The following is a 23,128-nucleotide window of genomic DNA, read 5'->3' on the forward strand; positions in this document are numbered from 1 at the left end:
ACATTAGCCAAGTAACCAATTCAATTCCAAGAGTCAGAGTGATCCTCTTGAACAAATAAGGCCCTGAAGCTCCCTTGGTAAGGGGAGAGGTTCTGCAGCACTGAGAGGATAATGGCAAAGGGCTTGTTTCAGAAGCCCAGCACACACAAGCTTTGGAAGGTTGTATCCCTGCTTTGGTCTTTGGGTAGTACCACCTGCTCAGTATCTGTAGTGGTCTGGCTTGAATGGCCCATCTCTTGATAAGCCAAGGTATTTGGCCTGTTTGTCACTCAGCTTTGTCAGCTTCACACACAGTTTATCCAGATGAGCAGCAGCCACAGCTTCATCCAGCTGGAAAACAAAACATTGAGATGAGAATATTAGCAGAACAAATTAGTTCAGGAAGTCATGGACAATAGTGAGACGAGAATGTGAAAAATCAGTATCAGCCCCATGGAGGACTTTGGCTGACAAAGATGAACAGTCAGACAGCTCTTTGCTGGCCAACATACCTCACCTGCTTAAGAGCAGAGGCATCTGCTTCCAGCACAGAACTGCATTCAGATGGAAAAGGCACAAGCTTTTGAGGGACTTAAAAGTTAAATTTAAGTGAGTCAGAGACTCAATCAAGTCCATTTCTATCTCATTAACACAATCACATCCATCCAACAAGTAAAGAACAGAGATAATCTGTTCAGAGACAAGAATATCCATTTTGGTAGAATGGTAAAGCCTCAGTCACATTTCCACTATGAAGACATCTCAACACACTAGGCTATCATCTTACAATTTTAGGTAATTTTAGAGAAGGACTTTGCAGGGGTTGGTTGACTAAAAGCTCCCCATGACCCGGCTTCAGTGTGCGTTTGAACCCAGAACCCCCTGTGTGCTGGGTGCACCCCCAGAGGTCAGCAGCAGGTCAGGGAGGGGATCCTGCCCCTCTGCTGTGCTCTGGGGAGACCCCCCCTGCAGCCCTGATCCAGCTCTGGGGAACAGCACAGGAGGGACGTGGAGCTGCTGGAGCGAGGCCAGAGGAGGCCCCGGAGCTGCTGCGAGGGCTGGAGCAGCTCTGCTCTGGAGCCAGGCTGAGAGAGCTGGGCTGGGGCAGCTGGAGAAGAGAAGGCTCCTGAAGGGGACACCTTAGAGCAGCTCCAGTGCCTAAAGGGGCCAACAAGAACCCGAAGAGGGAGTATCTAAAAATACTTTAAAAAATTTTGGGGATTTCTGAGTACTTCATGTTTTATGGGATGTCCTAATGTGGGGCTTCTGACAAGGGCCTGTAGCAACAGGACAAGGGGGAATGGCTTTAACCTGACAGAGGGGAGATTGAGATTAGACATAAGGAAGTTGTTCTTCCCTGTGAGGGTGCTGAGGCGCTGGCACAGGGTGCCCAGAGAAGCTGTGGCTGCCCCCTCCCTGGCAGTGTTCAAGGCCAGGTTGGACACAGGGGCTTGGAGCAACCTGCTCTAGTGTGGCAGGGGTTGGAACTGGAGGAGCTTTAAGGTCCCTTCCATCCCAAATCATTCTATGATTCTGTAAGTTCTAATACTGGAAAAAATGCATCTCCTTTCCAGATATCCCTGTCTTAGGAGTACACCTATTAAGTAATTCATTCCATAATCATTAATTCAGCAAGAATGCTAGTATCTATTGGCAATGTCTTCATTAAGGAAAAAGCCAAGGTTGGCTGTAGGACACAGGCTCAGAAATGTTGATATACTTTACTCCACATGTGCAAGGCAGACATGCAAACTCAAAGGATGGAAAAAACATGTAAAGTTATAAGACAGTTATATATTACAAGAGACAGGTACAAAAGAGTCCAAAAACACTAGAATAGCAAACTAGCTGCTACGTCAGAGGGGAATGTAAGAGCCATAGAGGATATTCAAAGATAGAACAGCCCTAAGAAGAAGGATAAGTTTTACCACCATTTGTAATTCCTACAAAGTACAAGTAATCATTGCTAAGGAAACAGAGAAGGCAAGTCTAAATTCCAGCAGTACAGGAAAGACTGGCAGTATTTCCCCCATACTAGTTAAATACACCCAAAAGGTTGCTATATATTTGAAGGGCAATAAATCTACAAAACAATCAAGAGCAAGATCTTCAGCTTCTGTGAACCAGCATGTCCTAAATGATTCAATAACTAGTACTAGACTTCCCACTCAAATGGAGTATGGTAACAAGCAACTACCTTGAAATAATTCCATTGCAATGAACCAGATATAAAGCTACATCTTTATCTGTACAGAGTAGCATTATACAGAGTGTAATTTGCTGCAGATCAACCTGCTCATAGTAAGTAATATGGAACTGCCAACCTCTCCTGAGCACCAACACAGCCAAAGATGTACAAGACAAAATTAGAAACATAAGATGAAGTGGTTGAAGAATGTAGAAACAAACCATGAAAGCTACTGAACACTACAGTAGAGTCAGGAAAATCACAACAGGAAAAGCCAACGGGAAGGACTGTGTTTAGCAGGAAAACAAGTCCTTAAGGTTAGCAGATCCTGACAAAAAAACGAAAGAGGGTTAAAAATTGAATGCATATTTGGTTGACTAGAGTGACATGTGACAATCTAATAAGTGTATTTCCAGCAAGTTTAAGACAAACTACACCCACTTGAAAAGGAGCCGAGTCCCTGACATCGCCCAGATCAGGTTCTCAAACTGCAGCAGAGAAGCTGTTTCACAGCAGCTTCAGCTTGGGGCCTTCAAGATTCAAATGAAAAGCTACACAAATTTAGATGAAAGTAAGCTGACATTCTGTCCTGGTTTTGCCTGGGATATTTCCTTCCTAGTAGCTGGTGCAGTGCTGTGTTTTGGCTTTACTCTGAGAATAGCACAGATAGCAACAACTAAAACTTTGGTGTGTTAAGTAATGCTTACCCTGATGAAGGACTTTTCAGTCTTGTGCTCTGCCAGTGAGGAGGGGCACAAGAAGCCAGTAGGAAGCAGAGACAGGACATCTGACCCCAACAAGCTAAAGGGATATTCCATACCACAGCTCATTATACCCAGTATATAAACTGGGGCAGTTGGCTGGGAGGAACCTATTGCTGCTCAGGTTGGGCTGGGTATCCATCAGCCAGTGGTGAGCAATTGCATTGTGCCTTACTTGTGTTGTTTTCCTTTCCCCTTCTTAGTTTTATATTCTCTCCCCTTGTTATTTACCTTATTATTATTATATCGTACTTCAGTTATATAACTATTCTTATCTCAACCTACATTCTTTCAATTCTCCGCCCCATGCGGGAGCGAGCAAAAAGCTGTGTGATACTTAGTTGCTGGTGCGTTAAACCACAACACATTCCTACCTTAAAATCAGATAGCTGAGTATGATTATGCACAGGTTCAGCACCAAGACCGCAGACAGAACAGTTTGCCTGGATTTCCAGAAACACACACAGCAGAAACATGTGCATGTTTGTAATAGCTTATCATCAAAGCAATATTCTTGCAGTCAAAAAAAAAGTGCAATATAAGGTACTTAGTAATTCTTGAATTTTACATTTGGACCTCAAACCTACTACAGAGAACAAGGAAAGATACCAGCCAGAAAATTCTCAGGGAAAGCTCTTCTGCCCGTCTTTAGTTGATTCTGACAAGGCAAATCTTCTATTCTTTGAAATTCTCTATGGAGAGCAGAGGGTAAAAAGAGCACGTTGTCACAGTACATGAACCTGAAGAGATCACTGCCATGTGCTTCACTAACATGCAACTCCATTTCTAAGTAACTGACCTGGGCATTATTTCTCATTTCCAGTTCAAGTACACTAAAAAACTGTTATTCAGGAAAAGTATGTAGCCACATTTTGTTAGCATTGGACTATTATTTTCAAGACAACTGTCAACAAAACTTTTCCTTTGAAGCTGATGTGTCAGCTTGCTGATCAACTCCTATGCTGTACTTCTGGTATGCTTTCATTAACATGATTTTGGAAGCTTAAGTCCTTCAGCAAGCACTCCATAAGTAAGCCCAAATATACACATCCCACTTCCCAAATGAAAAGTATTTTCCACATTTAATCTCACACGTGGTTTCACTCCAAAGGCAGTGGAATTTAACGCCAGCATCTTTTTCAATGACCATCTCAAATTCTCAGGCTCTTTTGGAAAACTAAAACCAGGTTAATTTTCTAAAAGGAATTTGTGAGTTATGACATGTCCAGATTTTTCCAAGAACAAAGAATCCCAAGATAAGTTTAAAGGGAAACCTGAGGGAATCTGTCATTAATATTTTATGATGCTATTATGACTGGGTTCTGATAAGCTCTGCTCAGGTGCAAATAGAATCCAGCAAAAGTGATCCCTAGTTTCATTCCAGCTTCAACTCTGCCCCACTAGACTTTGCTGCTGGATGGGCATGTGAAAGCTTGCTGTGAACACTGACATTCAGCAGAAGGAACAAGTTGTTAGGAGAAGCTTCTTACTACCCTGAGACAGCACAGGGCTTCCCAGCACCTTAGGGAAGAGCACCAGGTCAAGCCAAAAAGTGACTGGACATTCCTATCACAGGACAGACAAGTCCCAGTTCTGCACACAACACGTAAGCCACAAAAACCAGCCCACTTCAGACTCAGCATGATCAAAGCCAAGCATCTGCCAAGTGACAAAAGCTCCTCTCAACAGCATTCAGTAGGAAAATGAACTCAAGCACAAACAGAACAAATGCATGTGATCACACTTGAAGCTGACTTCCTTACGAGCTTGCATCTTCCTGCTATTCTAACTCACCTTCTTTGGCAGGAAATGGACTCCAACAGCATATTTATCACTATTGGTCCACAGCTCGATCTGTGCCAGCACCTGGTTGGTGAAGGAGTTGCTCATAACAAAGCTGGGGTGACCCATGGCACAGCCCAAGTTGACCAGTCGGCCCTCTGCTAGCAGTATAATGTGACGGCCATTCCTCAGTGTGTAGCGATCCACCTGGGTGGGAAAAAGAAAGAGCAGTGTTAGGTCAGGGTAAAGAGAGCACTGTAAATCATGCAAAGCTTTGTGGGCTTTCTTCCAATTCAGCAGCAGGCTTGCAATACAGACTTTGATTACAATTGAGACACCCATTCCTCAATTTCCCACCAACATTTGTGAAGCTCACAACTATGCTGGATTTTGCACATGAATTTTAGCATCTGCTTTTCATATGGAACCAGTTACCTAGTTCTTGGGGCTTCTCTACATGTGTTCTCAGATGGCTGTGGTGAGGAGGATGCTGCTAGCAGTAGAATGCAGCTCATTCATGCTTAATTGTAACAAGTGGTGTGGAAAGACAGGAGAGAAAAGGGAACACCTCAGCGGCAAACAGTCCAGAGCCTTTGCATCTCATACACGGGTAAGAGCCAGAGTCCCAGCCTGCTGAAGCTGCTCCCCTGTAACTCCTCCCACTCTCAAAAGGCCAATGCTTTATAGTATAACAAACAGCTATCCTAGCTTCTGCTGCAACCCCCTTTTGCTGCCAGGGGGCCAAAGACATGGTCCTCCACCCAGACTGATTTTCAAGCTATGCTGGGTACAACAGGACTCTGCACACAGAATCAAGTCTCAGATGAGCTAAGGAGAAGGGTCTTCAGCTATGTAAGAGTCTCACACAGTTCATGAGGTAATGTCGCTTAACAGGTACCTCAATTGCCTGGGCCAGATTGGGCTCCTGGCCAATGTTAAATTTAACTCTGCTTCTCATCTGCACCAGTCACTAGCTCTTTTCTCCCCTGCCTTCATCCCTGTAGGAGGTTACAATATTAAAGTCCAGAATCAAGCATCAATATGGGCTATAAGTTACAAGAAAATTCAGTACTCTTTAGTATTTATTGGTCATGTCACACCAACCGCATGGGAGTAAAGCAAACATTTGGAAAGACTTAAAAGATAGTCAACAACCAACCTGGACAAAGGTTAATGCTTCAGACCACTTACACTGCCATAGAAAAACAACTGTGAAATACTTAAAAGGGTTCCTCCCCACAGCTGTATTATACTTTTAGACTTATTAAAGTTATTTAATGTGAAACAAAACACCTAGCACTCAATTTTAGTCTTAAACCTTTGGCCTGTAAGTTAAAAGCCATGTGGGATGAAGCTTTAATTGTAACAGTACTGTCTTCTGAAAAGCCCATCTTCGTACAGGTCCTTAGCAGAGATGTAATAACTAAACCAACAGAAACCATTTTACTGAATAGGTGTTTTGCATTTAGAGCAGGTCTGTGCCTCCACCTGTCTTCTCCAGCAATGCTTCAATCACAGCACCGTTTCTGTTTCTTGGGTTCATAACACAAATTGTTTTTTCAGCACAGATGCTGACAGTAACCACCCCAAACAGCAGCCCTAAATAAATTCTTAATTTCTGCTGTCCAAGAGCAGTGCAGCAAGGCAGGGTTAGTAAGCACACTCTCCACTGAGCAGTTGCAATATTTCTTGTGGATGCTGATTCCCCACTTGGACCACCAGTGACAATGCTCAGTCCACCCAAAAAATACCATATAGATATTGTAAGATTATGAGAGGAAGAAGTGAAACAAAGAAGGAAGCACCCATAAAGCAGAACACTAAAAACCCTGAGAACAGCTACAATATTATATTTAATATTTTACTTACAAGGTAGCAGCTGAGTATCATTTCAGTTTTAAAGTCCGGATGGTTTAGGTGTCCAAATGTTACATCCATATAATATCCACACAACTTGCACCTGGCCAGTTGCTGGCTTGGGCAGGGAATCAAATACCTTCAGCAGCTCCTGATGTGACCCAATCAATGCAGACTAACACAGAATACGCCAATTAATGTATTCCCACAGAAATAAATACCAAATAGCAGTGGTACCACCAGAGGCTTAAGTCAGTACTGTGGAAACACATTCATCTATGGGCAGATAAACAGGCTGATTCATAAGCTCAAGAAACTGCTACAGAAGTAGAATTCAAGTTATCCAAGCACTAAGTTCATCTCCACACTTACACAAACACCTCTTCCCTTTTCCCATCAGCATTTAGCTGCTCTAGACCTTCCGGCTGCCTTGCACTTCCCTCCACACCATGATACACAATTTATTTTCAGAGGCAAAGTTCATTGATGCCACCTTTCCCTCTAGAGTTGAGCTTGTGCTACACATCAGTCTCCAGTACCAGAGCACAGCTGCAGAGGGCTGCAGTGCAAACCCATCTGCAAAACAACCTGCCAGCGTTTCAACACTAATTCTTCCTTAACTGTACTTTGAAAGCAACAGATGAGTCAGAACGGCACAGTAAGAAGTATTCCTTTCCCAAGTATTAAACACTTCTTACACCAGCTCACTGCTTGTAAATGGAGACCATATGGTACTGAAAACTAGCATGTGGGACACTCCCACAACTACTCTGTACCTCTAGCTGAAGTCTAGCAACCCTCAGCTCCAGTATTAACCCTCTGATCAAGAGATAGATGTCTTCACAGGAGGTTAGAGATTTTTGCTGTTGACCTATATCCCCCCCCCGTCCCCCGCTGCAGGATATAGAAAAAAGCTGCAAGATGTCAGTAAAAATTTAAGTATTTGGAGACTTGGTATCATAAAACATAAGATACCTCACCCAGAACACTGATGTGAAAACCACGTTATTCTAAGGATAAGTGCAACATCTCACAGGCCTGGCCTCCCATTGAGGTCCCCAAAAGACTAGGGACAAGACAACCATGGAAGCATCCCTTTCATGAATCTGAAAAAAAAAACCTGAGAAACCAGCAATGGTTTAAGTGGCAAACTGGTAATTTCCTTCCCAGATTTCAGTGTAAGAGCAATTCTATCAATTATTATAATGACTCTTCAACTGCTGCCCTGCAAAAGGTTTCAAGACATGCACATGGAGAGGGACAGAAGCTGCAGGATACCTCCTGGAAGCTTGTTTTGAAATCTAAAGTTAACACATGTCCTGGAAGAGTTAAGCAATTGCAGCAAATTTCTACTTTTAATTTGTTTCAAGCATGGAATTTGCAACTCTAAAGTCACATTTTGCCTCTCCCTCCTGCCTCTCCCTCTTTTGGAACAAGTATGCTTTTAGGATGTGTATTAGTCCGTTCCTGCTCAACTGCCAAGCCACCACGGCTGTCAGGGACAGAGAATGAAAAAGAATACTGAAGCTTTTCCACAGCAGAACTTGTTCACATAACATCTCCTCAGCAGGTACTTCCTCACCCTGTCATGCAGGTCTGAAGTTTTTAGGGACAACAAATCTAAACAGACACAAAATGAAGCATAGGGATATACCGCTATCACAGCACGTACTATTAAGTACACCAGTAAGAGTCCAACTGGAGACTCAAACTAGTTAACAGTGCTTCATATTCACTGGTCAAAGTCAGCAAAACCCAAGGACTATCCCTGAATCAGACCAGCTTTTATTGGGCTTGACAGCGTACACATCTATAGGCCATCCTCACTTCAGAAAGCTTCAGACACACAGAATGGCCATGGAAGATCAGGTTTACCTCTATGTAAAAAATCCCCATCTCCAGTGGCAACCAGTAGATTGGTAAGCAAAAGTCCAACAATAGGCCAAGGGTAAAATGCTATTTCCCTCAGTAAATTCTCTCAGCTCCACTATCTGTGCATCAAGCAGAGACAGAGGTGGTCCACTCAGGGCTGTGAGAGCTTTACCTTTTACAAGCTTTAGCTGATTCCTTTCAAACAGGTAGGTTTTCAGCATTAAACCACATGGATGACCTTGACCCCAATTCCACCCTTTTGAAACAGTAATATTCTGGTTTTAACCAGAAACTTGTTATAGCTTTCATAACTTGGACTAGCCTGCATCTCACTCTACTCAATACATCTGTGACAGACTGGCTCCTTCAATACAGTATATAATGAAAAAGGGACTACTACCTCTGCCAGTAGTGACAAATTTTTCACATGGACTTTAGGAGCCACACTGAATGGCCATGTGCAGGTAGTTTGTATGTTACCATACTAGCATCCAAGTTAGCCTTCAACAACATTTACTTTCTGAGCAGTCCCAGTTCTAGTTTTAAAACCTGAGCTAGCAGAAAGCAAGCAGCTAGCTATAGGCTTCTCTAGGACAAGAGCTGCTGTGCAAAATCAGCTCCACCCTAAGGTCATAAGCAAGAACAGACTTGAACATAGTGAGAACTTGAGGGTATAACATTATATATTCAAGTTGAGCCCACACAGAGTGTCCCAACAGCAAACACAATCCTGAAAAGACTCTCAACTGTTTAGTAAGGGTTTGATGTGGGTAGCCCATAAGCCACTGGGGAGTTACGAAAATTGGAAGGGCAGATTAAGATCTACTATGTATGTATGTATGTATGCTTGGGTGTGGTGTTTTTAAAAAAGTAGAAAACCTGTCCCAGAATCCTGCTATCAGCAAGCACACTCCCTTCTTAAAAGTCAACTAGAAGTCCCATGCCAAGGCAGACAAAGCCTGGTTTGCTTTATGTGGTATTCTCCCTCAAAGCCAGTGTTACAAACCAGTTTTGATTTAGTTTCTCTGCTTTGACACATAGCTGAAAAGCTGAAATTTTAGATCCCCATTTCCCTATTGTCATGGTTTAAGCCCTGCTGGTAACTCAGAACCACTCAGTCACTCGCTCACTCTGCCCCCGGCTCCCAGAGGGATGAGGAGGAGAATCAAAAGAATGTAAATCCCACAGGTTGAGACAAGAACACTTCAGTAACTAAGGTATGATACAAAACCACTACTGCTACCACCAGTAATAATGATAAGGGAAATAACAAGGGGAAAGAATATAAAACTAAAAGGAGAAAAGAAAAAGAAAACAATAAACACAAGTGATGCACAATACAATTGCTCACCACCCGCCCACCGATACCCAGCCTGACCTGAGCAGTGACCTGGGCCTTCCGGGTAACTCTCCCCAGTTTATATACTGGGCACAACATGCTGTGGTATGGAATAGCCCTTTGGCCAGTTTGGGTCAGGTGTCCTGTCTCTGCTTCCTTCTGGTTGTCTGTGCCCCTCCTCACTGGCAGAGCATGAGACTGAAGAGTCCTTGATCGGAGTAAGCATTACTTAGCGACAACTAAAACATGGGTGTGTTATCAGTGCTGATCTCTGACTAAAGTCAAAAATGCAGCACTGCACCAGCTACTACAAAGGCGAAAAACGACTGTTACAGCTGAAGCCAGGACACCTACGTAGCTACAGCCATACCTTGAAGTAAATACATGGTGGAACTGCAAGCTGAGGAAGGATAACACATCTGGCCTTCTCTGGCCACACGCAGACTTCTGGTGTACACAGGGTTCTAAAATGAAGCCATTAAGTCTTTGAAGAGAAGCCTGAGTTGGGCAGAGCTCCAGATAGACTTTCCTGAGGCTTCTGTGTGACTGAAAAAAGCACTTTGAAAACAAAGGTGTGAATTCTTAAGAACCTTGACTGAATACCAAAATTTCCCTGACATTTACTCTAGTCCTGGCACACAGCACTAAGACCACGATTGTTCTTGTGCAGAGCAGTACATGAGCAAGTAGCTTTGAGAAGAAATTCAGATCAGCCACCAGGCAACCTATGCACTCTGTTGTTAAGTTTTATATGGTCTCTATGGTCTGTTCTAGCTTGCTTTTTGAAACTCAGTTATGACGTTGGTTTTAGCTCAGGGCTATCAAAGAAAGCACACTTACATACCTCCTCATCATACCCCAAATGTCAAAGCTGACTTCCTATAAGGAATCAGCTTGATGCAATAAATTGTTTACACAGCCACCACTAAGTGGTAGGCTCCTGTTTGTCAAGGAAGTAGGAACACATGGAGAAAGATGCATCCACACGCTGTACACACTTGGGCACTGGCTGGAACCAACTGTGTTAATACCAACACGAGAATATATCATGCAGCTTGTTTCAGTTTAATCAAGGAAGAGTGGAGTAGAATCTCCATTCTATCAGCCCAGAGCAATAAGAAAGCTAAACACAAAGTACCTTCAAAGAAATAACGTCCCTTTCTGGAAAGAGACACTGAGTAGCTATTGGTTTTCTAGCAGGAGAGCTTGCACAAGGGCTGTCTCACCTGAGGTTTAACATTCACCGCTTCTACTGCATTTTCATTCAGCCATTTTGCATCAACTTCCACATCAAAATGGCCAATATTACACACTATGGCATCATCCTTCATCTGCTCAAAGTGCCTGCAAAAAAAAAAAAAAGTTACATTAAAAATTAATGCACAAAAAAATTTTCTTCAGCAAAAGAAGATGCTCTGGTCCATAGCTCTGTCCAAGGAGAAATGTTAAGTGCTCACTGATTGCATTTGACTCCTGTAAGATGTGTGGGTCTGGTAACCTTGCAAGCATGCAAATTCTACTGGAAAAAAGCTTTCCAGTTTCTAGGGAAGGAAACTTCCCAGGGATGTAAGAGGTTATTGAGGAGAAAATATTTTCCCAGTATAGAAAGTAAAACTATTGTAATTGGGCAAAACTGAAACATGTTTACTCACAGATGGAATTACTTTCAACCTTTACCTACCCCCTCTCTTCACATTTAGCTGTCCTAACACAGAATTTAGGCTTCTGGAGAATAAGAGCCTCAGAGCTATCTATCCCTCTACACCTTTTGTTTCCACATCATCACATGCTGTAAGACAGAACAACTGCAACATGGCAATATCCAACTGAACTGAAAGACCAAAGCTCTGATTTCTCACCAAATAGATGCTAAATTCTGATGTCCTGCAATGAGACTGTGTGCTAACCCTCACCATACTGCTGACAAGTTGTGATTGTATTTTAAACCAATCTAACTGTACAGGTATGCTTTTCACTAAAGCAAGTGGTTAGACCGTACCTGCCCTGAACAATATCAGTGCAGCCAGTTGTGGTAACAAAGATATTGCCTTCTTTGCAGGCCTCCTCCATGGTTGTAACTTCATAACCTGAAAAGAGAAAATGTTATTCCTCTATCCAGCACCAGCACTTACTAAAAAATGAGATACAATATTTCAAGTAGAAAAGTATGGAGAAAGAATGAGTAAGAAAAGTCTGTGCCAACACCTGACCTATGGAGGATGCAAAGTAGCAGACATACTTGTCTTACTAAATACCAGCACAGCACGAAAATGCCTATCCCTCACCCATTTCCAATCTGTAGATCTATACATTCAGTGTCTTATGTCCATAGGCTTAGTATCTGGCACAGCACTCAGACTGAATTCAGGGGTCAAGTTTGCAAAGGGAAGGACACCCACAACACCTGCAGGTTCTAGTCAGGTATGAACAGAAATGGGATAAACTGGTACTAAGTATAATTAATGGTCACCCACACAAAGAGAAGGAGCACAGCTTCCAGAGCATGCCATAAGCACAGCTGGAAAGACAGAGAGTGTGGCATCTTAATGCATGCTGGAGGTCAGAGTGACACAACTTGAAGACAATGAACCCGTTCTAAAGCAGGCTTAGTGTGGCCTACCCCACTACAGCCTCTGTAACATTGACTCCAAACACATCTTCAAGGCCTACACTAATAAATTCCTTCCCTAACTGCCAGGAAAGAATTCCTACAGTTAAACTGGAGTAATCTCTACCTCAACAGGGAGGGGGCTGAAACCCACTAAAACTTCCTTGGCCAACTATCACCTGTTGCTCTACACTGACACACAGACCCCCCTGTCACATGCATTAATTTCTACGTCTCCTTCAGTTCTCACCTTCCATGGCTGCCTGCAGTGCGTTGATGGGGTCAATTTCAGTGATGATGACTCTGGCTCCAAAGCTCCGCAGGGCCTGAGCACAGCCTTTGCCCACATCACCATAACCTGCCACAACTGCCACTTTCCCAGCAATCATGACATCTGTAGCACGCTTGATGCCATCGATGAGGGACTCTCTGCAACCATAAAGGTTATCGAACTTGCTCTGAGGAAGAAAAAGGAGCAGTTTCAGAACTGATGAAAGTCAAGTAAAAAGTCTTTGAAGAAGCAAAATTGAGTTGTGTTGGTAGTACAAACCAGGATGCTGTGTACACAGGTAGGTCCGAGCTCCTTAACCAGATGCTCACCAGTTCTCTGCTGCTGTTTATCAGACAATGAACTGAACCAAGTGCCACAGGTAGGCAAAAAAATGCCAGCAGAATATCTGGACAACTTATTATCATCTTTGCAAGACACATGCACCCTGCAGAAGCAGCAAGGTGCCCACATTAACCATGAGAAATTGGTTCCTGCAGTCCAGGAAGATGAAAATAGCATCTTCTCCCAGGAAGAGTTACACTAATGCTGCCAGACTGCTCAGATCTAGAAAAATCCAAGAAGGAGCCACTCACAACAGTGGTCCCTGCAACCAAGGTCCCCTGGACTTCCTCTCCTAATGCCCCATTGCAGAACATCCTCCTACTGTTACATTAACACATGAGCTTAATAGCCAGACCTCCAAATCAAAGTTCCTATGCGAAGTCAGATGACAAATAATACTCCACTTGAACATAGTCCTAAACTCAGTAGCATGTGGCTGTACTGATTTTTCTAACACCCTCCTTTTTCTCTTTGGGCCCCTTTGTTCTGACCAGGAGGATGGGCTGTATAAAGAGATTTGATTATCTGAAGAGCTACAGAAGCCAAGAAGTTAAAACCAGCTGGCTACCAAAGTTGTGCTATACTTCCCAAGAGAGGCATAAAGAACTCACCATTCGCAACAAAATTCTGGTCTCAAAGCCTGCCCTGCTGGTGATATCGAGCATGTGTAAGGTGATGTTATAGTTTGGGATTCAGTCTACAGCTTACAAATTTTTTATAATAAAAGCACAAATTCCATCGATATAGATTTATAATAAAAACAAAAATAAAAATATTGTGGCTACAACTCCAATACATCATCTGAGCAAGTTACAAGGTATAGGGGCATGCTACTCCCAGCTTCAGAAGCTGGCAGAGGACTAATGTGTAAGAACTTGTACTTCAGATCTAGAAGTTCCTGACTCAGTGCTTGTAAGTCTTATTGCAGGCACACTTGCCATTAATATTTCAGAAAAATCATGTCCTTCAAAATTCCAAGCTGGTGGCAGTTGGTAATGCTCCTTTCTAGTCCTCCAGCAGATTTTCCTTGCAGTATAAACCTTCTTGTAGAGGAAAACAGGACGGTCAGATTCGATTCCTCATCACTAAATGCCCCAATTACAATGAAAGTCTTCAGGTGCCTGTGTATTCCCATGCAGGCAAGTTAACAGAGTGCCAGATGCAGACATCTGTCCCACCCAAAAATACATTTGAGTGGCAGGAGGGAAGAACAGAACTGGATGCTGCCTACCTTCTCTCTCCAAATACCAGTATAGGAACCTGGCAACCAACATAAATATCTAACTAGGAGAGAAGAATTTGTCAGCTCAGTTGCATGTCTTCCTGGAGATGTACAGCTGTGGTTAGTATCAATCATTTACTAGATAAATAACAAACACCACTTGAAAGTAAGCACGTGTTTGGCACTAGAATAAAGTGAGCTTAACCCAAATCCACTCAAGAGGCTTTATAAGAAACATCTGAATTTCCAAATCTGCTAAAGAGTATTAATAGTTATTGTGCAGGAGGCACAATTCTAGGTGAAAAGGATGCAAAGAGAAAAAGCTTTCTCCAAGACCAAGTGCATTCCAGACCACTAGCTATGAAAAAACCACCAGATGCCTCTTTGTGAGCAGAAAGGAGATACTCTTCAGGCAGCAAACTGCAGAGAAAGCAGGCCAAACAGTCAGTGAGAACTGCCATGCCCAACAGGATGATGTTAGTATGGTAACTTGATTTAGCAACTAGACTTTAAGCATGTACATGCATAAAGCCTTAAGCACACCTCTAATTCCCACTGTAATTCATCTGCATCCAAAAAGCACCAACACTTTGAACACCATCCCCCCTCATTGTGGGGGAAAGTTATGATGATCTTGGTTTGAATATTGGCTCAGACTGCATTAATGTTGGCTTGAGCATGAGCGACCTTGAATCACAGGCAAACTGACCGGGGAAAACCAAGGTGGAGAGCAGAAATAACAACTACAAGATACAACAGAACAGATTGCAATAATAAATGATCTTTGGCTTGCTGGCAACCAGGGGTCCATGCCTTTAATATCCACAAATGGTGCCCACCGTGGGGCACAAAAGCTGACGATAGAGCACCAGTGGAGAGCTGACCGAACTAAAGAGCAGTGGACCAGAGAGCTGCAGCCTGGGCACAAGGATCACTGACAGGTGAGCGGTCAGGACGATGGGGTCACAAATGGTGACAGAAGACTATAGTAACTCTTACTTAAGATTCCTGCAAGACAGGCAATCACATATGATGAAAAAGCAGTTAAGTCCCTGCTGATTTGGCTGAAAGGTCAGGGACTTGAGGCAAATTCAAATACCTCTTTTCAACTGCCAATGTGGGAGACAGCAAAAGAAAGGTTGTGGGACGCTGCCTCCCGTGGAGACACATGAGTGATTCCCCTGCTGACAACTTGGCGAGTGATCTTTGAGGCCTTAAAACAGATACATGGCGGTCAAAGACAAGCGGGGTGCAAACACCTCCACCCACCCCTGTTTCTGAGGGTTCTGCTGCAAGTTCTCCCACCCTTCTACTACCTCAGCCTCCCCCTTCGAGTGGAGTTGTTAATGCAGCATCTCCATCTGCCGCTCTCCCTGCTCTGCAGGATCTATCACTTGAAGATAGGGAGGAATATGACCCAACGATGAGATGGGCTTCACTTCGAAAGCAAGCTGCAGCAGAGCAGGAGATCATCAATTTGAATTTCCTTGTGATAGTGCAAAATCGGGGACCAAATACCTGGGAACCCATGCGATGGGAGCTGGTAAAGGGACTGTGAAAGACCATTATGCAATACAGTCTAACTTCCTCATTTGCACGAAGTTTATTACAAATGGCAGTTCCTGAAATCAGCAAGGACTAGATAAAATTAGCAGTTTCTCACAAGAGCTAGTTCCTAACTGGCTGAAGCTGACCTTGTAGTTTGGAGAGAACCCAAGAGAACTTTGAGCATGTGTGAAACCAAGGGGTGAAAACTACATGGTGAGGAAGATCTATGGCCTTCATCCCCCACGACCCCAGAAGACCACCACCAGGAGACACTGCACAGGTGCAAGAGGAAGGAGCCCTAATTTTAATACGAAACAGGGATAGGTCATACATATGTATAGGCGTATTAGGAAACCTTATGAATATGTAACAGTTAACTATAAATTTGAAGCAAGTTGTCATGCCAGGGCACACGGCTTTGTGGGACAACTCCCCCTGCTGCACAGTGCTTCCTAAACATACCTGCTTTGCAGTCTTACAGACTGTGGAGTCTGCTTTCCGCACATCAGTTTGGCGAGCCAGGCAGGAGGTCCTCTGCTCTGCCACGGAGCGGAGGCTCCTGGGCGCGCCCCGATGCTGCCGGCCGCTCACCACGGGAGCAGACAACAACCTCCTGAGGCCGCGGAAGCAAACAGTCATTTTGTAAGAGGGACGCATAAGTCGTATGCGTGGTCAGGGCAGCTGGTAAATCGCACAGAGACATCTGGCGTGCAGCATAGCCCATAGGGGAGGAGGGTACCCGATATGGCAAGAAGGGGATTTGCTGACCGATAGGGCGGCCGCTAGCGTTCTTGGGAGTAGATTGAGCAAATCCGAGGTCGCCGCTGAATCCCAGTGTCAGGAGCCAGGATGGACCTGCTAATGACTGGTATGTAAGAAGCAGGAGAAGGGTAAGCGGGCCTCTTGCAATTGCGATAAGATTACTTGCAGCGGCTGGATGGATGACATCTGGAGTGATAATTGTGTTACTTGTATACCCGGGAATTTTATGTTAAAAGTTTGTGTTTGCATGCGCATGTAATGTTTAAGTAGCTTATATGTCCATGTAAAGTGACCAAAGAGAATAGCGGTGGATTGGGCCCAAACCTTAGGAATATTTAAAAGAGGGAGGGCATTGGATAAACAGGGAAATGAATGATTTTATTTAAAGGGGGCATATGTGACCACCGCAGGGCAGAAGGTGGCCTTGGGAGCAACCTTCGGATTCTAAGTTCCAGTACTAATGTATTAGCAAGGGTGATTTCCTGCTTTACATGTGGACTTGTTTCTAGATTATATGAAAACTCGTACCAGGTTTGGGTTTTGTTAAAGTGTCAGTGTTGCTACTGTAAGCATCACTGGTATTGTGATTCACAATTTAGGGAAGGATTATGTAGTTTGTCGAGGGAGCCAGCCTGTACCTCTCAAAGCCAATATAGTTAAATTACTGTGCAGTAAATCGCACCTTGTCCCACAGGTAGGGGAAGTTTGTGAAAGTGAGTGGGAAGACACAAAAGAGCAGTGTCAAAGGAGGTACTGGTGGAAAGGCAGATCAATTCAACTCCCCACTTTTACGCATTCCCCTGAGCAATTGGACGGATCTTGATCCCCATGCTTTATATGAAACACCAAATAAGTGCCATACCATGAATGTGACTTTGGAAGGGGTACCTTTCGTGATGACTATGGTCAATACCAGTTTATTCTACATTCAGTATAATACCTCAACCACTGTTAACCTAGGCACGTTAAACCGAACGGTTGGTAACTGGTCCAGGACTGCTGTGCTCCTAAAGCCAAATACAGGTGTAAACCAGAGGAGAATATACCAATAGCACACTTAAACAATCATGGGCTGATTACTTATATAGCAAGACTACCACCCAAGTGGCAAAGGCCATAAATGATACTTGTAATCTGCCTGATGGATATTGGTGGTTATGTGGCGATGCCCATGCTAGAAAACAATTGCCAAGGAATTGGACCAGAGAATGTACTTTGGGGATCCTGGCCCCTCCATTGCAAATCTTTGACCAGTCACACTTGCAAGGTATATTGCGAGATACATGGAAGAAGGTCAGAGGAAAAAGAAGCATCAGCAATCCTTTGTCCCGTTATAATACCGGATTTCATAGCTTTGTTAGGACATTTATTCCTATGCTGGGGATTGTTCAATTGGAACGAGCTATAATTAACATTTCAGCTGAGATGGAAATAATAGCCAATACCACAGCAGATGCAATTCTGGGGTTAAAATGAGGAACAGATTCTGTAAAAAAATTGGTATTATAAACCCAAATGGCCCTAGACATTTTAACAGCACAGGCAGGGGGAGTCTGCACTTTAATAAATGAGAGTTGTTGTACCTTTTATAGACCAATCATAGCAAATACAGATGTTCAAAAAAATATGGGACCATGCTAAAATTCTCCATGAAGTTTCAAAGGATGATGGACTTTCTTGGTTACACGGAATATTGAGTAGCTGGGAAATTACAGGCTGGCTCCAATCAATTGTAACAGCTGGATTGTTTATATTAGGCATGTTTCTTTGCATTATAATGGTTATACCTTGTTTGTCATCTTGCCTACAGAATATGATGCAAAAAATGTTTCGTTAGGTGATGTTTATAGAAAAACAAAAAGGGGGAGATGTGGGGGGAAAGTTATGATGATCTTGGTTTGAATATTGGCTCAGACTGCATTAATGTTGGCTTGAGCATGAGCGACCTTGAATCACAGGCAAACTGACAGGGGAAAACCAAGGCGGAGAGCAGAAGTAACAACTACAAGATACAACAGAACGGATTGCAACAAAAAGCAGGACTAAGCAAGCAGAAAATTGTGGTGTAGACAGTGGCAAAGAACCAATGGAAGAGCTGGAAGCGGCATGTGAACACAGAGACTGAACCAATCATAGCAGCTTAGCTAATGCAAGCAATATTAATATTCTATGTAAGGCAATATAAACCATTAATAAATGATCTTTGGCTTGCTGGCAACCAGGGGTCCTGGCCTTTAATCTCCACACCTCATCCCCAAATTCACCAGGATTTGTCTCAGGAGGCAGTAATAAGTATATCTAAGAACGGAATAAATACCTCCTGCCCTATCCTTTGCGACTTCTGCTCAGAGATACCAGACCTTTTTCCAACTGGTATCCATCACCTATCTGTGGGCTTTAAGCTACTCAAGAGCGAGGACATGTCCCTTGCCATAGGAACTGTACACCAGGAGCCATGATCTCCATAAGTGTTTTCACATTGAGATGTAGAAGAATGCATGTCTTTACATATAAGAAAAGCCCTTCATATTCCAAAAACATGGCACTTCCCATTAGAGACATCGTGGGTTCACTTCAAGGATATGGTGAAAATCTGTTCAGTACCAGATCAGGAAAAGCTCAGCAAGAGAAGGAGTACTTGCATGGATACACTGACATCCCCACACCAAACCGGTCAGACAGCAGAACAGAGCAGAAGGGCTCTAGCTGCATTACCTTGGTGACAGAGTCATTAACATTGATAGCTGGCACTTTCAGGGTCCCATTGGCCTTCATCTTGTACAGGTTGTGAACTCCAGTGGTTGTCTCTTCTGAAATACCTCTAATTCCTGTGAGGAGAGAAAAAGGATTCACCTTAGCTGGAGTTAACACCACTGCAAACTATCACTGGGAGCATGCTCCAGAAGCCTAACAAACCCTTTGCAGGAAGCAGGGAAGAGACAAGAACCCTCATTTTGGTCTGCAAACAGTAGTTTGAAATTCAAACCAGTTTCTTTTCCACAAGGCAATTAAAAGAGCAGGACAAAATATTTTTTGGAAAAATGGAAGGGACCAGCTCAAGACCAGGGTCTCCACCTGAGCTGCTGGCTTTGCCCAGAGGACAATCAAAGCTGTCAGCCACAGGCAGGGACACCTTCCACTAGACCAGGTTGCTCCAAGCCCCATCCAACCTGGTCTTGAACACTTCCAACCAGAATTTATACCAGTCTTAATAGAGTTTAAGAGCCAGAACACCAGGTTGAAGCACTGGCACTGTGTCCCAAGAAGGAAATGAGATAAACTACGCCAGAAGGAAACAGAGCTCAATATTAGGCTGATTTATCCCCAGAGGTCTGTCATCCCACACCTCACACCAAGCCTGCAGTACCTGCACTTCCCAGAGGTTTACGTGAAGAGAGAACAAATTCAGGCTTCAGCATAGTTAGGACTTGCTTAGAGGGGACAGGACAATTTAAAGAAACTATAAACCTACAGCATCTGTAGTTAACCAAAAGTATCAATATCCCAGAGCAACTCCTTTGATCAAGTACAATCATTCCCACATAAAGGAAATCTGGGGGAGGTCACAGCAGAAACCTCCAGTTCAAACCTGCCCTCTCTCTCCAGGTCTACCTGACAACCAGGAGACATCCTTCAAAAGCTCTCTAGGCTGACTTTCCTAAGCTTAGTGCAATTTAAAGACAGTCTGCTAAGTGAACCTCACATCACACACCAGCAAGTTCCCTTCTCTGAAGACCACCTGCCTGCTGCCCCCAGGTGACATTTATAGCTGGGCTGAACTGCTTTGCAACTCTGCTGAAAGTCCTGCCTACACCACTCAATTTCAATGCCACAGTGACTTCAGTGACTGCAAACGGCCTACAGTAAGGAAAAGGTTGAATTAAATTGGAAAAGCCTTGAAAAGCACTTTGCTCCACTGTGTTTCTTACCTGGTCAGTGAGCAAGTCTGCATCAATGGATCACACGTGATCCAATCTTCTCCATCCTTTCTCAATGGCATTCTTCTGCACAGATGCCAGAGACCTCCCTCGCACAAGTTCAGATGACCTTCTCCGTTGCTGAGTTCTAGTTTTCCCCCTCCTACCTTTATCTTACTTTTAAGGGCATTTAATTTAATGGAATAAGCCCACAGTAACAAGGCCATTCTGCCTTCTAACAGCAGGCACGATGAGAGAGAGGAAGCTTGCTGAGCATTTCCACACAGCTATTTAACACATCTCCTAGTTGAAGCAAGCTTGAATGAGCCCTCTTTTCAACTCTTAGTTGCACACTAGGACTGAACTAACTTCTGTTTCAATCAGATGCTGCATGCCCAAAAGCCTCCTCCACTCACAGTCCAGTCTTTCCACACACTGTGCATGCTCTTCCAATGTTGCTCTTGTCCTACCTCTCACCGAAGAGGTCAAATATCACCACAAGCCCTTAGGATATATTAGCCTCTATTATCAGCAAGATAATAAAAACAGATGCTACACAGCTTCATTTAAACAGTCTTTGCAGCAAAGGGCTAAGCACAGAGCTTCATTAAATGATATCAAGAATCTACTCAGTGGTACCACTCTGGAAGTTTTGCTGTTTCCAAAGAGCAATAGACTGGAAGGTAGAACAGATCAAGTTCTGTCACACTCCACAGAGATCAGTCTTTAATTAGTTTACTGAATTAAAAGCAGAGAGCACACACATTCTGGCACCTATGGCATCCTGTCTAGACTCTAGAAGTATAGTAGAAGAGTCATCCCCATAAATTTAGAAAGCAACCCCAGGCAGTAGGGATGTTTATCATCAGTAGCAGACTTGAGATGGATGGCCAGGACAGGAGACACTTCAACAGCCATTGCCCTGATGCACCATACTATACCAGTCCCTTCCACACCAGGAGCACACAAGAAGGAGCAAACGGCTGCAGGGGACAAAAGAGCAGACAGCAGGAGGGATGGAAGTGTGAAAGGAGCTCAGCACAAGGATCCTCAAGAACAGGGACATCAATTGAGGTGCTCCAGGTGCATGGCAAGGAAACAACCCTGCAAAACAGAGTATGAATGTGAAAAATGCTTTTTTCAGCCTCTGACAATGCCAGGAAGACGGGGACGTATGACCAGTTGTGGTATGGCAGGAACACAAGAGGTCATGAACATCAGACAGAGGCAATCTAGGAAGCAGGAGACCTTTGGCAGAAGAGAGGATCCCAGCATGGCTGAGCAGACACCAGTGAAAATCTCTCATTACAGTTCAAATAAGAGATGTTGACTGCTGGATTACTAGTGACACCAGGCTGAGGATGAAGGACAAAAGGAGGCCTGCCACACAGAAGCAGCTTTCTCTCTTCCTGCTGCCCCTACCCACATGAGCACATGGATGGGGAGCAGCCCCAGACTTTTCCCCTCACACAGCCATATCCATGGGCTACCGCCTTCAGATTTCCCCCCATAGCTTCCTCTTAAAGCAGTGCAAGAGTCAGCACTGATCCAGCAGGTTTCCACAGCAACCTCACCTCTATGGACCTAGAATGAATATTAGTACACCCCACTGTATCAGTTTAATCTCCACCCCATACCACCATCCAATTTTCTTCACATCCCAGATCAAACATACCCTTTAGCAACACCAGGTGTCTCCAGCTTGCAGCAGCACAGATGATGGACACTGGGAGAGCTCAGGAGAAGCAGTCATGCTTCAAATTCTATTCAGATAAATCCTCTTACATAAGCATGTGCTAGCAACACCACTCTGATCTGGTTTTAGTTTCACTAACTTACACTGAAGATAAGTTAAAGCAAGTGCCCCAACCCTGACTCCATCAGCATCTTGACTGACAAACTGGATGAGTCAATGCCTTGTAGTTTATAAGGCAGAAAATTGTTCCCTTTCCAAGAAAGGTTACAAGTTGCCATGACTTCATCCGGAGGTACACTAAGATGATGAGGATGAAAAAGCATTAATGGTAAAAATATTAACTGCAAGCAGATACTGAACAATTCTAAAACACAGCCCATTTCCAGGAAGGCTGGAAGCCTTGGCAAGCCAGCTGTACCACTGGTACAGGTCATGGGCACTGTGAAGGATGGCCAGGACAGGCCACTGCAGCTTATATACTAAAAAGCGGAGATGGAAGCAGCTCCTGCAGGTAAGATGTTTTGGTCTTGGCCTGTAAGCAGTTTTCATAGACTCATAGCCTGTTTGCACATGCCTGCCTCTACCCCACCCACAGAAAGAGATTGCCTAAACAGCTTCCCAAGCAGAACTGTGCCTGACAAAGCAAAATACCACTCACCTTTCAAGAGCTGTGGGTATTTGGTATGAACTAGATTGGTAAGATCACCACCATCGTCCAAAATCATGTTGAGGGGCTGCCCATCCTTGAAGTACAGGGTCTGCTCAATGCACCACAAATACTCCTCATCTGTCTCCCCTTTCCAGGCAAACACTACACAGGAACAAGCACACACAATTAGCCAGTTTCTTACTCAGCATGTGGTAAAGCAGCAGAAGGAAGATTTCACCAGCAGCTCTCAGGAGCAGACAGACAGATTATTATCTGTGCCTGCAGGCCAGAAGAGACACCTTCATTGAAAAAAAGGTCTCAGAATGAGCAGGAAT

At 43.9% G+C, this 23,128-nt stretch overlaps 1 protein-coding gene across 1 annotated transcript in view; it reads right to left on the minus strand.

Annotated features, from left to right (window-relative positions):
• Window positions 1-23,128, minus strand: part of AHCY (adenosylhomocysteinase) — a 27,915-nt gene continuing 4,787 nt past the window's right edge. Inside the window, exons 3-9 of the mRNA XM_010012427.1 lie at window positions 22,803-22,955; window positions 19,247-19,359; window positions 12,637-12,844; window positions 11,778-11,865; window positions 11,005-11,122; window positions 4,723-4,917; window positions 1-330 (exon numbers count right to left, since the gene is read on the minus strand). Of these exons, the coding sequence (XP_010010729.1) occupies window positions 199-330; window positions 4,723-4,917; window positions 11,005-11,122; window positions 11,778-11,865; window positions 12,637-12,844; window positions 19,247-19,359; window positions 22,803-22,955 (1,007 nt within the window). The 3' untranslated portion in view covers window positions 1-198. The remainder of the gene's footprint in view (window positions 331-4,722; window positions 4,918-11,004; window positions 11,123-11,777; window positions 11,866-12,636; window positions 12,845-19,246; window positions 19,360-22,802; window positions 22,956-23,128) is intronic.

This window comes from Nestor notabilis, unplaced genomic scaffold (assembly GCF_000696875.1).
Source record: "Nestor notabilis isolate BGI_N333 unplaced genomic scaffold, ASM69687v1 scaffold1034, whole genome shotgun sequence".
Classification (NCBI taxonomy): Eukaryota; Metazoa; Chordata; class Aves; order Psittaciformes; family Psittacidae; genus Nestor; species Nestor notabilis.